This window comes from Ostrinia nubilalis, chromosome 22, assembly GCF_963855985.1.
Source record: "Ostrinia nubilalis chromosome 22, ilOstNubi1.1, whole genome shotgun sequence".
NCBI classification, from domain to species: Eukaryota; Metazoa; Arthropoda; class Insecta; order Lepidoptera; family Crambidae; genus Ostrinia; species Ostrinia nubilalis.
In genome coordinates this window covers 10,326,793-10,341,202 of record NC_087109.1, presented here as the reverse complement: position 1 = coordinate 10,341,202, position 14,410 = coordinate 10,326,793, and the positions used below count along the sequence as shown (strand labels likewise).

Sequence of the window (14,410 nt, the reverse complement as noted above, 5' to 3'; positions counted from 1 at the left end):
TCAAGCGTCTAACTTAAGCGGTTTAGATTTTTCATACAAAAGCATTTTCCCGCTAATTCCCTTTCCCGTGGGAATTTTGCAATATCCTGTTGTAACTAAGCTTTAAATTTCCTAAGATACCTGCATGCCAAATTTCAAGCGTCTAACTTAAGCGGTTTAGATTTTTCATACAAAAGGATTTACCCGCTAATTCCCGTTGCCGTGGGAATTCCTAAGTATACTATAACTTGCCCAGGAGTACGAAGAATAATTGTACCAAGTTTCGTTAAAATCCGTCTAGTAGTTTTTGTTTCTATAAGGAACATACAGACAGACAGACAGACAGACAGACAGACAAAAATTTTACTGATTGCATTTTTGGCATCAGTATCGATCACTAATCACCCCCTGATAGTTATTTTGAAAATATATTTCATGTACAGAATTGACCTCTCTACAGATTTATTATAAGTGGGTGAATATGAACAAACTCGTTTTTTGCCTAATTCCGGTGGCGAATTTTAATTTCCACTTTCCAAAACTTTTTTGTGGCAGAAATAATAGTAAATAACTTGTATTATTCAATGATATGGTAGAGATCAAAATATTATTAATAGTTCTCGAGATATGTCAATTTGAAATTATCAAGAGCCACCGAAATTGTATTTGAGCCACCGGAATTAAGAACCAATCCACCGAAATTTATTTATACAGCGGACTTCGGAATGTTACGGATGATTGTCTCAAATTACTTATTTATTTGTAATCAATTAAGTATTATTATCCAGTAAAGATGTTTATAATTAAAAACAATATTCAGGCCTGTGTTGTGACCCTAAAAAAGCATCAAATCTTCCCACGTGAGTCGTAATAGCCGACTAAGGAATCAAAATACTGGAGGGTGGGCTGCAGCATCTTTCCGGGTATTATACTACCATACTGGAACTACCAACCAGCCTGCTAAGCATGGTGATAACGGCAAAATCCCTCCATAGAGAACAAATCCAAAACTTTCTGGCTCTAGCCGCCAACAGCCCCGTTATTCTAGAGTCATCACAAAGACATCATACATGACGTCCCGGGAGGGCGACCTGCCCCAGGTTGGTGTTAGGTTTATCTTCCATAAGTAAAAATATTGGTTCAGGCTAGCCAAGTTTTCATGATGGTATCATACCTATCCTATACTCAGAATTACGCAACTAATTATTCGCTAAAGACCATGCGAACTGGAGATTAAGTATGAAGATATTTCTAGATCTATACCAGCTACAACTAACACATTACATATTTGTGACAGGGTAATTTAACGGAAAACTATGCAAACCTAGCGACAATGAGCTAGATGAAAGTAGTACAATTAAGAAACGGAGGACTAAATCCAGCCAGCCTCATAGAGAGAGAAGGCCTAGCAAAAGATGCCAGAACTGTAAAAGCGTACTGAGCTGCACCCTAATAGTACTGCAAAAATCAAAATGTAGTAATCATTTTTAGACGAACAGGCAATTTAATCACATTTGCATTCTCCGATCACCACACAGCTTATGACCGCAGTCTATGAAGGAACACTATCTGCGGTTGCGATCCTCATCAGTGAGGGACCGAGGAAGAAGAAGAAGTCATCACCGAAATAGAAGAATGCCGAATAAAAGATGCTCAAAAGCTGTCGACTGATGAAGCCTAAGCCACGACCAGTGCCAATCCAGCTCCAAAGCCCCACGAATTTTCATCTCGAGTGGCAGAATAGATTGCAACCTACGAGGCTAGGGAAATTTTAGCTGTTTCAGGACTATTCTCATCTGTTTTTAAGATTCTGCTTAGTATCGATGTATAAATAGCTATCCAAGTCCTCACGCTGATACAAAGTGTATTATAGAGACGATTTTTTTGTAATAAATCGAAAGTATGTATTTGCGAGGACCAAATTGAATATACCAACATGAATAACGAGGATAGCAGAACCATTTTGGTAAATGCCTAAGCTGCTAGGAGAGATTAAGAAGCACTACTAGTAATTAGGCTGAAGATCGAGATTATTCCGACACTTTAGCGAAGATATCCTAGACTTTAGCTTGAGTGAGATTAGAATGCCCTATTAAAAACAACAAGGTATGTACCAGGAGATAATGAAATCACAACTGAGCTTATGAAATCAGATGGAATGCTAGTACTAAAGTTCTCTTAAATACCACCATGTTTATTGGTCGATAAACTAAAAAATAAGACATGGTGGTGGTGCTAGAGACTGGAATGGAATGGACGTTGGCGATGGTCCAGAGTCAGGTGAGGCAGCTTTTTCCTGAAACATTCAGTCTTCCAGACAACCTCATTTTCGAAAAGACGTTTGTAATACTACGTACATATTTAATGCTGCGTCAAATTATGCAGAAGACTGAGGACTATAATCAGTCATTATTATTGGCCTTTTTGTACCTTCTTCGATTCGGTCAAGACCTGGGCTCTTTAATGGCGTCAAATTGACTGTCGATACATGCAACTTCTGAAGTATTTGTATGAAAACTTCATCATATCAACCCTCCCCCAAGATCAGAACTCGAAACTTATCTGATTGCTGCGAGGGTTCAGAGTTGGAGACACCATAATCTCTTAAAGTCTTCACTACCTCCCACTTAGAGGTTTTCAAGCTTCTGAGCTAGACCGAGCTCAGTATCAAGATACGGCGAGTACATCACACAACTTCGATTCACTGACGATATTGTAGTTATGACTGAGACCTTAGTAGACCTAGGTACAATGCTCCAGAGCCAATAAGACCAATTCCGGCAATAGATTCGCCACCGGAGCCACCGAAATTGCGCCACCGGAATTGAAAAACTGTTACAAAATTCAAATTATAAAGAAAACTATAATTCTGATCAATAATTTCTGTATGCAGATACAACAAAACACCAAACTTTAATCATGTTAAAGAATCGTTTAGCATCTAAGTAAGTAGCTTTCACTCATACACTTGCCAGCGAAATTGAAAAATTTTGTATTCCTGTGCCGCTGATACTAATATTTACGGGTCTGCTGGAAAAACAATACCACAAGTCGCAAGTCTTTATAGCCCGATCAGGAGGACACAGTTGAGTGATGCAGGGAAGAAGAACTTTACGTCTCTCAAAGCTTCTTTGGAGAAGTAAGAGAGTGTCGAAATTGAGCCACTGTAATTGCTTTTTTTCGTGGGACAGTTTTGAAAGGCTATTTAAAATACTTAAAATATGAAATATCACATTTCTTTCATATCATTTGGAAGTCTTATTTAATGTATTTTATGGCTATACTATTTTTAAATTACTAGAATCCCCGAGAAAGAAGGAATAACACAATATATGAGTAGAAATAGAGTTAGGACGCGCCACCGCTATTAGATTTTGGGTCTTTGAAAATTTTTTTAGTACATAAAATAACTACCTATTGTCCTGAAGACTTTGCTTTCGTGTAAAACGCTGTATAAACTATATACAGAAAAAAAATCATCGCTCTAGTTACATTTCTCCCATCGATTCTCAGCTCCGCCGCGTAAAAAACGTGTTTGGGATATTCACCCAAGTACCTATAGATGACAAAAAGTTGTGTTCCTGCTGCGAGAACCAATCTATCTTTCATCTATGTTGCTTTACTGGTTTCCTAAAAAGATATCAGAAAGAAAAAATATAAATAACTATTCCTAGTTTGGATGGATTTTAAGTATTTTTTGAAAGAGGGTCAATCATATTATTAAGTAAGTACTACGAAATTTTTTGGAGGGGCTATAGATACGTTTGCAACTTTGAGAATCTCTTAGGTATTTATTATAGTATTTGTACCACTATTACTCAGAAATCTAGTTTTATATTTGTTTATGTGGGCATTATCAAATCTATATCTGATGTAAACAAATATACAGTCACGGCTATACTGATAACTTGTGTTTTTACCATGCCATTATGTTTTAGGTAGGCAAGGGAAACGGATGGTTTTTCCAATGTTATAACGCGTGTTATATTATGTAGAGTTTACTTATATATATATAGACGATATATAGACGATTTCCTCATGATGTGAACATGTGAGACAAACAAGGTGTAGACTTTCTAGAGCAGGTAGTTATTGTGAAAACCTTATTTCAGTTAAAAAAATTACACCTTACTTATTAGAAAAACTTGACTAAGTCATTTGTAGATAGTCAGCTTTTTTGGTTAATTTAATAGTGGTCATAGTCGCATGTTACTATCCGAGATAATAATAAATGTCTATACGTAGGTATTTAAACGAAAAACCGAAAAGTTAATAATATTTGTTGGCTTTACCTAGTAACAAGCCTTGATACCTACTTAGTTATCAACTCGATCGAAAACAAGATAAATAAATAACATAGGTGAGGTATTTTTAAATAATGTTTATCAGCATTTAAGGCTGGCATTACTCCGAAGATATGAGAGAGGTAGAAGCTAGTGAGCGACTATGTAAAGCCACTGAAAACACTGCAGTAAGTACCTCTATGTTCAAGTTTACCTAAAGTTTGGTCTTTTGACTGGAAAAATCGGTTAAAAGTGATATTGACCAAGAGCATCAGTTAAAACCACTTTTGACTGATTTTTGCAGTCAATAGTGGTTTTGACCGATTAACTATGAGTTTTGACTGTATTATACAGGGTGTCCCAAAAGCCGAGGCCCAGAGGTAGAGCATCACTAGGGCTATCCAAATCACCCCCAAGTATATTCCGCGATTTTTGATAGTTTTCGAGTTATGCGCGAACAGAATAGAATACTAGGCCTAGCTGATTCAGAAGTACTTATTTACATCCATAACACGAATGTAGACTAAAATCCTGTATGTTGTAAAAAAAAACATATCTCAAAACCTATCAAAAGTCACGGTGATTTGGGTAGCCCTAGTGATGCTCTACCTCTGGGCTTCGGCTTGACACTACTTTGTGGCACACCCTGTATATTATGTATTGAAATGCGGGCAGCCCGCATGCGTAAGATCCGCACGCGTGTCGAAAAGGCACTCTACTCTTTCAAGCGTGTCCTTAAAATTCACTGAAATCTTCGCAGTTAAAGTACGAGTACGAGTACGAGTAGCACTTTTCGTGGAACTGCGCCCTTATTCAGCTTATTATGTAAAGACAGTCTAGTAATCTAGATTTTAATCTCAGTCTAAGATAGGTTAATAAAATGACAGTTCTGTATACAATGCTATTAGCACTGGTCGTGGTAAGGTGAGCTAAGAAATAAATACGACGTATTACAATAATAACTAATAGAAAGTGTTAAAAACATCTAATCTTTTTTCAATGTTTATCATAGTGTTTTGATAATAGTGTTAAAATCGAATTGTGTTTCCGCAATTTTCACATGGATTAAAAAAAATGTTTTGTAGATACTACACCTACTTGGTGTGAGTGGACTGTAGTGGAACATGACCCTATATTCGTCTCAGCACTGGCCCATTTATTGACCCGAAGCAGTGGTAGGGTTAATACCTACTGGGACGTGTAAAAGTGATTTTTAAAAGTCTACTTGCAAAAACTAAAATAAGTTTTTTTATTATGATTTTCAAATCGATTTTTACAGTATTGCGTTATGGAGTAGTGGGTGTGCTGTGGACCTGTCATTCCCTCCAGGGTTCCTATTCGGGTCGGCCACTTCGGCGTATCAAGTGGAGGGGGCCTGGAATGTCAGCGGTAAGTTCTTACAGCATCATCAGGTCATTTAGGCCTGGTTTTTGAATTGAAAATTCATTTTAACTGACTGAGTGCGCTCATCTTCTATTCCTTTTGCCGGATGGTTTGTGGTGGACTTAGTCGCATTTTTGTCCTTTATTCATTTTTCAAATACCACATCCCAGGAGTGGGGGTGGTCTTATTCTGCTGGATCCACATGATTACTATAGAGAATCACTGGCCAATAGGTACAGGGATGTACATGGATGGATATTCAGGGTGTTAGGTAAATGGGTATATGAGCCGACACTAGCCCATCTTAACATGGTCATTTAAATGGTATGGTGAAGTCCGAAAATTGATATCTTCATTTTAATTATTTAAATTTTTATACAAATCGGATTTTATAAAATTTATTTTGTTAACATGGGCTAGTGTCGGCTCATATACCCATTTACCTAACACCCTGTATACAGGGAGGGAGAGGAATGTTTATTGACATTTCTAACGCTTCACTTACGCATTGTCACGTATGTTATTGTATAATTACTATCTATTCTAGACTAGATTCTAGTCATTTTAGGGATGATTGAGTAGATCGCCAACTGTCTTGTCCCATTACTTTCTTGTACTGACCCCTATTGACCCTTACATTTTTCTTAGCCCGATCCTGGTCGTTTTCCAGACAAAGGCGAAAGCATCTGGGACCGTTTCACCCACTCCCAATCTGGTAACGAGGATGGCAGTACCGGCGACGTGGCGACCGACTCCTACCACCAATGGGAGAGGGACATGGAGGTCGCTGCCAACTTGTCTTTGGATTACTACAGGTTCGTTCGTTTCAGCCAAATGACGTCCACTGCTCCAAAGGCCTCCCTCGAGGATGCCCATAACGGCCGGTCCTGTGCTGCATACAGCTACAGGTAAAGACGCAAAATCTATACGTAGCAACTATTTCTGTATCTGTGTTTTGTGGATGTACTATATTAGGTCACCGGCTTATCGATTTTGAAGCGGTCAATTAAGGAGTCTCCTACTAACTTCGTTCGTTCATTCGTCAGTCAAATGACGTCCACTGCTGGAAAAAACGTCCCCCAAGGATTTTCATAACAACCGGGACCGGTTGAGTCCTGCGCTGCCCGCATCAAGATACTTCCCGCGAATTTCACCAGTTCGTTGGTTCACCTATATGTTGATAGTGGCCTGCCCACACTATGTCGTACTAACTTATTTTCTCCACAACGGCTATTCCCGTGGATGATGTAAGATGCTTCAACTTCAAGTAAGGGACAGGCTACCCCAACTCGTCTGGCCAGCATAAGGAGTGCAGTCCAAATCAGGGATGTTATGGATATCCGTAACCGTAACCGAAACTTTCGGATATCCGAAATAAAAAAATATCCGTAGCGGTAACCGAAACCGGTATAATATTATTCCAATATCCGTAACCGTATCCTTAACCAAAACTACATATTCATAACATCCCTAGTCCAAATCATTTCTTTACCTTTGGTAAATTAGAGGCCGGTGCTCCTGGAGTTCAGACTAAATGACCTGATGGTGATGTTTTTATCCAGATTCTCCCTCTCCTGGACTCGGATCCTGCCTAATGGGTTCGCCAACTACATCAGCGAGGACGGCAAGCGCTACTACAACCAGCTGATTGATGGGCTTCTGGCCAAAGGCATTCAGCCCGTCGTCACGATCTACCACTGGGATCTGCCGCAGAGACTCCAGGACTTGGGTGAGAAGAATTTAACCCTAGCAAGGTCTGAAATTATAGGTCTATAATTCAGTCAGTGCCTGAGGTATTCGAGCATCACGGGAGGGTGTTTTTGAGTCGTCGAACGTCAGCGAGACTTCAGATTTGTCACGTCATAATATGTCAATGTCACCTCTCTCGTACCTCAGGCCCTGACTGAGTTACGAGCTAGACATATAATTTCATTGTTTTTGGGCGTTAAGATGAGGAAATGAGGGTCAAAAATAAAGAACCTTCATTAACGTTAACCTATGACAGATCGATTCGATCTATTTCTTTACTTTCCTTCCCTTTTTAAATGAGGTCTTCTTCCTGAGTACCTAATCTAGAAGAGATAGTTTCCAACCGATAAACTATGAGACTGTCTAAAGCACTACTACTACTTATTATGTAGTCTATTGCTAGTTAATTATCAGATTTATATGGTGAAAAAATTCTACATTGTTAAGTAATAATTTAATTACTTAAACTAGGCGGCTGGACGAACCCCTACATCACCGACTGGTTTGCTGACTACGCCGACGTAGTATTCTCTCTCTTTGGAGACCGAGTGAAGACCTGGATCACCATTAACGAGCCCATGCTGTTCTGCGATGGCGCTTACACCAACACCTTCCACCTGGCCCCAGGGGTGGTGGACCGGGAGGGAGTGTATCTGTGCGGGAAGAACGCTATGGTAGCTCATGGTAAAGCTTACAGGGTTTATCAGAAGAAGTACAAGGCGCAGTACAATGGTAAGTGGTAAGAGATTTATTTAATAAATCTATTTACACCCTACTAAATTAATTCACCTGCTTTTTTAATTTATTTATTAACATATATCTAACATTAGAGGTTACCCCAATGCGATAGAGTAGATTAATTACGAGTAGAAGTACTTACTCTTTATCTAAACTTCCGCTATTGCTTTAAAATAGAATAAATTAATGATGTAACCTTGGTGAATTCAGTCAAAGAACAGCTGAAAATTTCAACGGTTCTAGCTACTACATTAGTGTACGCAACGTTCTGGTAATTGGCGCCTCTTTTAGCATATTTGTTCTTGCTTTTGGAATTGCGAACAGAGGAGGTTCAGATTCAGAGGAACTAACTTCATTCGTTCGTTCGTTTCAGCCAAATGACGTCCACTGCTGGACAAAGGCCTCCCCAAGGATTTCCACAACGAACGGTCCTGCGCCGCCCGCATCCAGGCACCTCCCACGACCCTCAACAAACTTAACAAACATTATTTTTTACCTGTATATTGAAATGTAGATTTTATTTCAAGAAATATCATCTAAGTACCTACTATCGGCCACAGTATTAACTATCCATTTCCGTTTTTGCTCTCGCTCTCATCAAAATGGTGATTCTTTGCGATAGAACAAGACGACATAACCGGCAATGGGTAGTAAGTAACATTGCTGCAAATCTAGTTTGTCAATAAATACCCTCATCATGCTACACTTCCATTTTTCTTTTGCCATCTTCCTCCTTCTTCTTTAAGTTTGCGTAAGCGCTATTTTCATTAATCTCACTCACCTGTTCTGACATGGCAGGTAAGCTGTCTCTGTCCAACCAGCTGGTGTGGTATGAAGCCTCGACCGAAGAGGATGAGGTGTGGTTAGACATCGCTCAACAGTACAGTGTAAGTACAATAAAATATCTACAGCTAAGTAATAGGGCCCATGCACACCGCGTTTTTTTCAGGCACAGTTAACGCGAATTTGTTCTGAAATAGTCATTGGTTCAGTAGGCTGCTCTGGCAAGGGCCCAAGCCTCAACCCAATACCTTCGACGAAAGTAGATTTTTACCCGACAACGCCAGAAAGGTTGTAGGTACGTGTGCAGGAGAAGGTTGAGGTGTTTAAGGGCACAAGGTCACCCATGCGCTAGACTGATCAGCACAAAACCGCAATAAATGGTCTACTCCACGAGTGCACAAGAAAGGCTGCAGTGCGGGATGAATGGCAACGGATTGTAAGCCTTGCCACTGGACCGGGTGTGACGACCACGACCACTCTGGTAAGAGTGTAGTGATGAAAAGAAGAAGAAACGCCAGAAAGAGTATTATGTTTTTTATACAGTAATTAAATACTAGGTAATATCTACATAGCTACTTAATTTTTTGTTGCAGTACGGACGTTTTTCTCATCCCATATACTCAAAAGAGGGGGGATGGCCTCCAGTGATTGAGGATCATATGAGAAACAAGAGTTCTTCGGAAGGTTTCCATCAGTCAAGACTGCCTGAATTTACCGATGAAGAGAAAGAGCTGGTCAAAGGTTGGTACCTACAGAATAAGTAGAGTGCATTGTATTACCTTTTTATTGAAAAACATGCACTTTTAAGTCCTAAGTGATATGCTTGAGACTACGACGTCGTCTACATCTAATTTTTTAGAAATCAGCAGAAATGTCATCAAATATGGCCAACTGACATAAAAATATTTTTAGTCTGTGAACTAGTGATGCGACAAAACCTCTCGTTAATCGCGAAGTGAAATGTTGTAGTACTTGCGTATCATCGCCGGGTGATCGTCAAAATACTAAAAATATGCAACAAAGTCGCAACATTGAATGTGAACTGATTATGAAATTTTCGAGAACAGGAAACAAACTGTATGCACAGATGTAATCAAAAAACACACTGGACAGTAAAACAATCAATGATATCCGTAAAGTTATTAAACTTCTGTTGCTTGCTGCGTGATTGGTGGATTTTGACATATCTGTCAATGTCATGTCAAAAATAACCAATCATGCAGCATTTGGACCTCGCGTCTACGTATTGCCATCTGGCGGATTTTTCAATCGCGAAAAGCCTCATTGAAAGAAGTTTTTTATTTTCTTAAAAATAAACAATGGAACAATACGTAAGCATAATTGCATAAAAAAGTAAAATAATTTCGTTTAAATAAAACCGACTAAAAATTAAACTGACTCCGAAAAAGTAAACACTAAAAGTAGAAAAATAAATTTACGTTATCTCCAATATTGTCGAAGTTATCGCTGGAAAACTAAACAAAGTATCGTATATTTTTTATTTAAAATTAATCAGTAATCGGAATAAGTGAATACTTAAAATAATATCGATTAAATTTACAGATTATTGTCTATGACTCACAGGTTACGGCACTGATGTGTCAGAGACAAGTCATAGACAATATGGAGATAACACATGATTTTAAACGTCAAGTCAATTTGACAAATCTCACAAATTTTCATCGTCCACGTATTTTGCTAAAATAATTTGTTTCAAAGATTGATTTCAAACTTGTATAAACGTGAAAATAAAGTTGGTTTCATGGGCTTGTTAAATAATGTGTATGATATTATGAACACGTAAGTGATTATGGTGTAATTGTGTATGAAAGTGTTTGTTTACATCTCTGCTGGATTCTAAAAAATCAAGGTACCTCTTGAGTAGGTGATCGATAGGCTCAACTGCAATAATGGATTATTTGGCCTGCACTCACGCGGTCCAGACGGGTTGAGGTCCCTTTATTTAGGTACCTCTTAATGCAGTTCACTACATTTTTTAGTCCCATTTAACCCCTCGTGGTTAGCTAAATACTCTTGTCTTACGAGTGGTTTCACCACAATAAGTAGTACAGCAGCGGTGGGATTCGAATCCGCGTTCCTAGGAACTCGATTTGGCCAGTCTGACACCAACATCATTGGGGTTAATACCCCAACGATAATTCGTTAAACTATACTGAAACTGATTTATCATTGGGCTATTGTCGCTTACATAAACTTTAAACTATAATGAAACTGATTTAAATGTACACATAGTATGCAAATAAACAATTTGAATTTGAATAAATATGACATTTCCCAAGGAACCTTCGACTTCTACGCTATAAACCACTACACGAGCAGAGCCGTGCGCAAGCGCCGCCCTGGCGAGCCACACGGTGGGTTCCCTCTGACCGGAGCCCCTGACCTGGACCTCTTGTTTGAGAGGCGCCCCGACTGGACGGAAGGCAACGAGTGGCTGTATGTGAGTAACTTTGGCAGATCAACCTGGTTAATGGTACATCCATTAACCAGGTTGTTCTGTCTCCCCAGGCGGAGAGGGAGAGGAAAGCGTCCTCCTTGAAAATTGTTCGCCCCAATCGGGGTGCTTTAAAAGTGGGTGATGACGGCCCCTCCTCCGTAGAGTAGAGTAGTCCTTAGAAGCTAGTTAGACCATAAACCAGAAACTGAAGTAAAGGAATACCTAGATCCCTACCTACTAATTACTATTAGTTACTATGGCTATACTCTATCCTTTGTTTGTCACCTGTCATCCGCTTTGCAATGGAGGGAAGTCGAACCTTAATTTCGAACTCCTCCTATGTTCTTCTGATTAATTTCGTTGCGGGTCCAATGACAGTTTAACTTTCCCCCGGGACAAACCTGACCTTCATTGGTTGGGTTTTTGTGGCGGTCAAGCTGTAGATCCTGGCTACACAGGAGTAGTAGTGGTGGGGACGAGAGGAGGAATAGTCCCGTATTACTATGGCTATTTCCCTCCTCCACAAACTGTTTACGAGGTAGGGACACGATCAAGTAACGTCATTTTTATGTGACTTTATAGTTTCAACCGAAGGACGTCTGGACAAAGGTTTTCCACAACAACCGGTCCTGCATCCTCTTTTCCTTAGGACTTAAAATAAATACCTGCCTGTAGAAAACTATTGATATGAATTAATGAATATTAAGTTCTCCCTCAAAGTAGCTCAGGATGGTAAGAGCATGGCCTGCTAAGCGAAAGGTCATGGGTTTGATTATCATCCCAGGCAAAAAAAAATGAATGTATGAATGAAATTCCCTTGTAAGTACTTATTATCGTTATTCTCGACCTGTGTTCTCGACTTTACAGATTTATCCAGAAGGTCTTCGCCGTATGCTTGGGTGGTTGAGGGACCAATACGGGGACATCCCAATCTTGATCACAGAGAATGGGTTCTCTACTGCTGAAGACAGCCTGGAAGACCACGACAGGGTCCAATATTACAGGCGTTATTTGGAACAGGTACTTATTTATTAAGTATTTATAAATTTAGGCAAAAAACTGGTGAGTGTACTACATAGGGAAACCCTCGTTCGTTCGTTTCAGCCGCAAGACGTCCACTGCTGGACAAAGGCCTCCCCCAAGGAATTCCACAAAGACCGATCCTGCGCCGCTCGCATCCAGGGAAACCCTCATTCTTATGTTATTCTTGTTTTTTTCCAGGTGCTGCTTGCAATAAAAGAAGATGGCGTAAACGTGATAGGGTACACGGCTTGGAGTTTGATTGATAACTTTGAGTGGATGGACGGATACAAGTGAGATTGTCTTCTAATTTCTTCAAACAGGGTGTCCCAAAAACAATGGATAACCCTGCAACCATCGATAGGCCTCCTCATGATCTCCCTAATATAAAATTTTGACCTTGGTAAAAATATCACAGTTTTCCACGTTATAGAATAGGCTTATTGTGTTTGGGACACCCTGTATTTTCTTGAATCAGACCAAAACTTAATGCCGCCTCTTGCCATTAGGGAAGCCTGGCTTCTAAATATAGTGACGTGCCAATGGAAATCCAACTCTATTCTCTCGTTTTAGGACTAAGTTTGGACTGTGCCATGTGAACTTCTCGGACCCGCTGCGCACACGCACGCTGCGCCGCTCGGGGCGGTTTTACGCTGACGTCATCAAGCGGCGGACTCTGGATCTTGATAGTGATTATAGAAATTATGAATTTTAGTATGTGTCTTAAATAATAAAATAAAAAAATTTGAATTTGAATTATTTCTATCTACCCCTTAGTGCCTTTTCACACGTTCCGGTTGCTGGCTATCCGGCGCCGGGTACCCGGTGGTGAAGTGTATGGGCATGGTACGGAGCTTTCACATGTTCCGGCGTAAATTAATCCGGCAGGCGGTCGCCGGGTGCGCGCCGGATCCACCACTGTACGTCCGGTCGCCGGGCACCGGTTAGCCGGCGGCCGAACTGACAGTGGTGTATGGAACACGCAACTAGCTTTCACACGCGCCGGCCGGTCAGTAGTCCAGGTACAGTCTGCGAGAGTTGCAGTTTCTCATTTTTGTATCCTGACGTTGCAAAGAGTTCTTCAAACGGTTATGTAATTCATCAAAAGTAGTTGTACTTGAAAAACCTGTCTTCATGTGCTCGTAGATCTGGGTATAATGTATAGAATGCACCTAATGCTTCTCTTTTCATATTAATTGTATGAACCCAATAATTTCTTGATATTTCTTTCCGGCGCAGATATTTCCGTCTTCGATATATATTTTTTTTTTTATGCATAACAAGGCAGGTATTTGATCACAATCGCACCTGATGTTAAGTGGGATGCAGTCTAGGATATATAAGCCACATGAAATGAACGAGACTGTACTCTTGTCGTCATCAACCGGGGCGTGTGAAAGCTCATTTGACGCCGGGTAGCCGGCGCCGGATAGCCGGCAACCGGAACGTGTGAAAAGGCACTTACCTACCCCTATGGCTTGAGCTCGCTGTGCTCAACTGCTCACTTGATGTCAGTAAAGGACCTGCTGCGTACGCCTACCAGCTGTTGTAACTAGCTGTAACGATTAATAATAAATATAGCCTCCTCCTTTTTTGAAGTCGGTTAATAAATAGTTTAGAGTAAAAAACAAAGGCAAGTTCAACGATTTATTGTGTTGCAAAGACAATTTTATCAGGCGCTATTAATAAAATGTCATTTTATTTTTTAGTTATTACGTGATGATAGCAGAATTTTCCTGGGTATGTGTAAGGTATTAGGTAGTTTGAGGGTCCTCCGATTGCCAATAAACTTGGCAGTGATGAATTTAATGTAAAAGTATGCAAAGTAACAGCTAGGAGAATCGGAACGCAAAAGGTCAAATTTTGTCGACAGACAGCGATTTGACAACAGCTGTCATGTGTCACACGCTGACATGACTGATGACAAACATCTGTGACTAGGGATGTTCCGATACCACCTAAGTATCGATACCTACTCATTTCGATAATACTCAAATCTTTTTTCGATACTACTTAA

The 14,410-nt window shown here is 40.0% G+C and overlaps 1 protein-coding gene across 2 annotated transcripts; it reads left to right on the top strand.

Moving 5' to 3' along the window:
* The first annotated feature begins 5,146 nt into the window (after positions 1–5,146).
* Positions 5,147–13,140, top strand: LOC135082612 (myrosinase 1-like). 2 transcript variants are annotated; one of them, XM_063977391.1, is made up of 11 exons: positions 5,147–5,186; positions 5,542–5,651; positions 6,316–6,460; positions 7,208–7,374; positions 7,866–8,126; positions 8,931–9,019; positions 9,509–9,656; positions 11,216–11,376; positions 12,241–12,393; positions 12,595–12,686; positions 12,967–13,140. In XM_063977391.1, exons 1-11 carry the CDS (start codon positions 5,161–5,163, stop codon positions 13,106–13,108), a joined length of 1,494 nt encoding a protein of 497 aa, XP_063833461.1. In that variant the 5' UTR covers positions 5,147–5,160; the 3' UTR covers positions 13,109–13,140. The 2 variants fall into 2 exon arrangements, with proteins under 2 accessions (XP_063833461.1, XP_063833462.1); XM_063977392.1 differs by lacking the exon at positions 7,866–8,126.
* Positions 13,141–14,410: the final 1,270 nt, after the last annotated feature.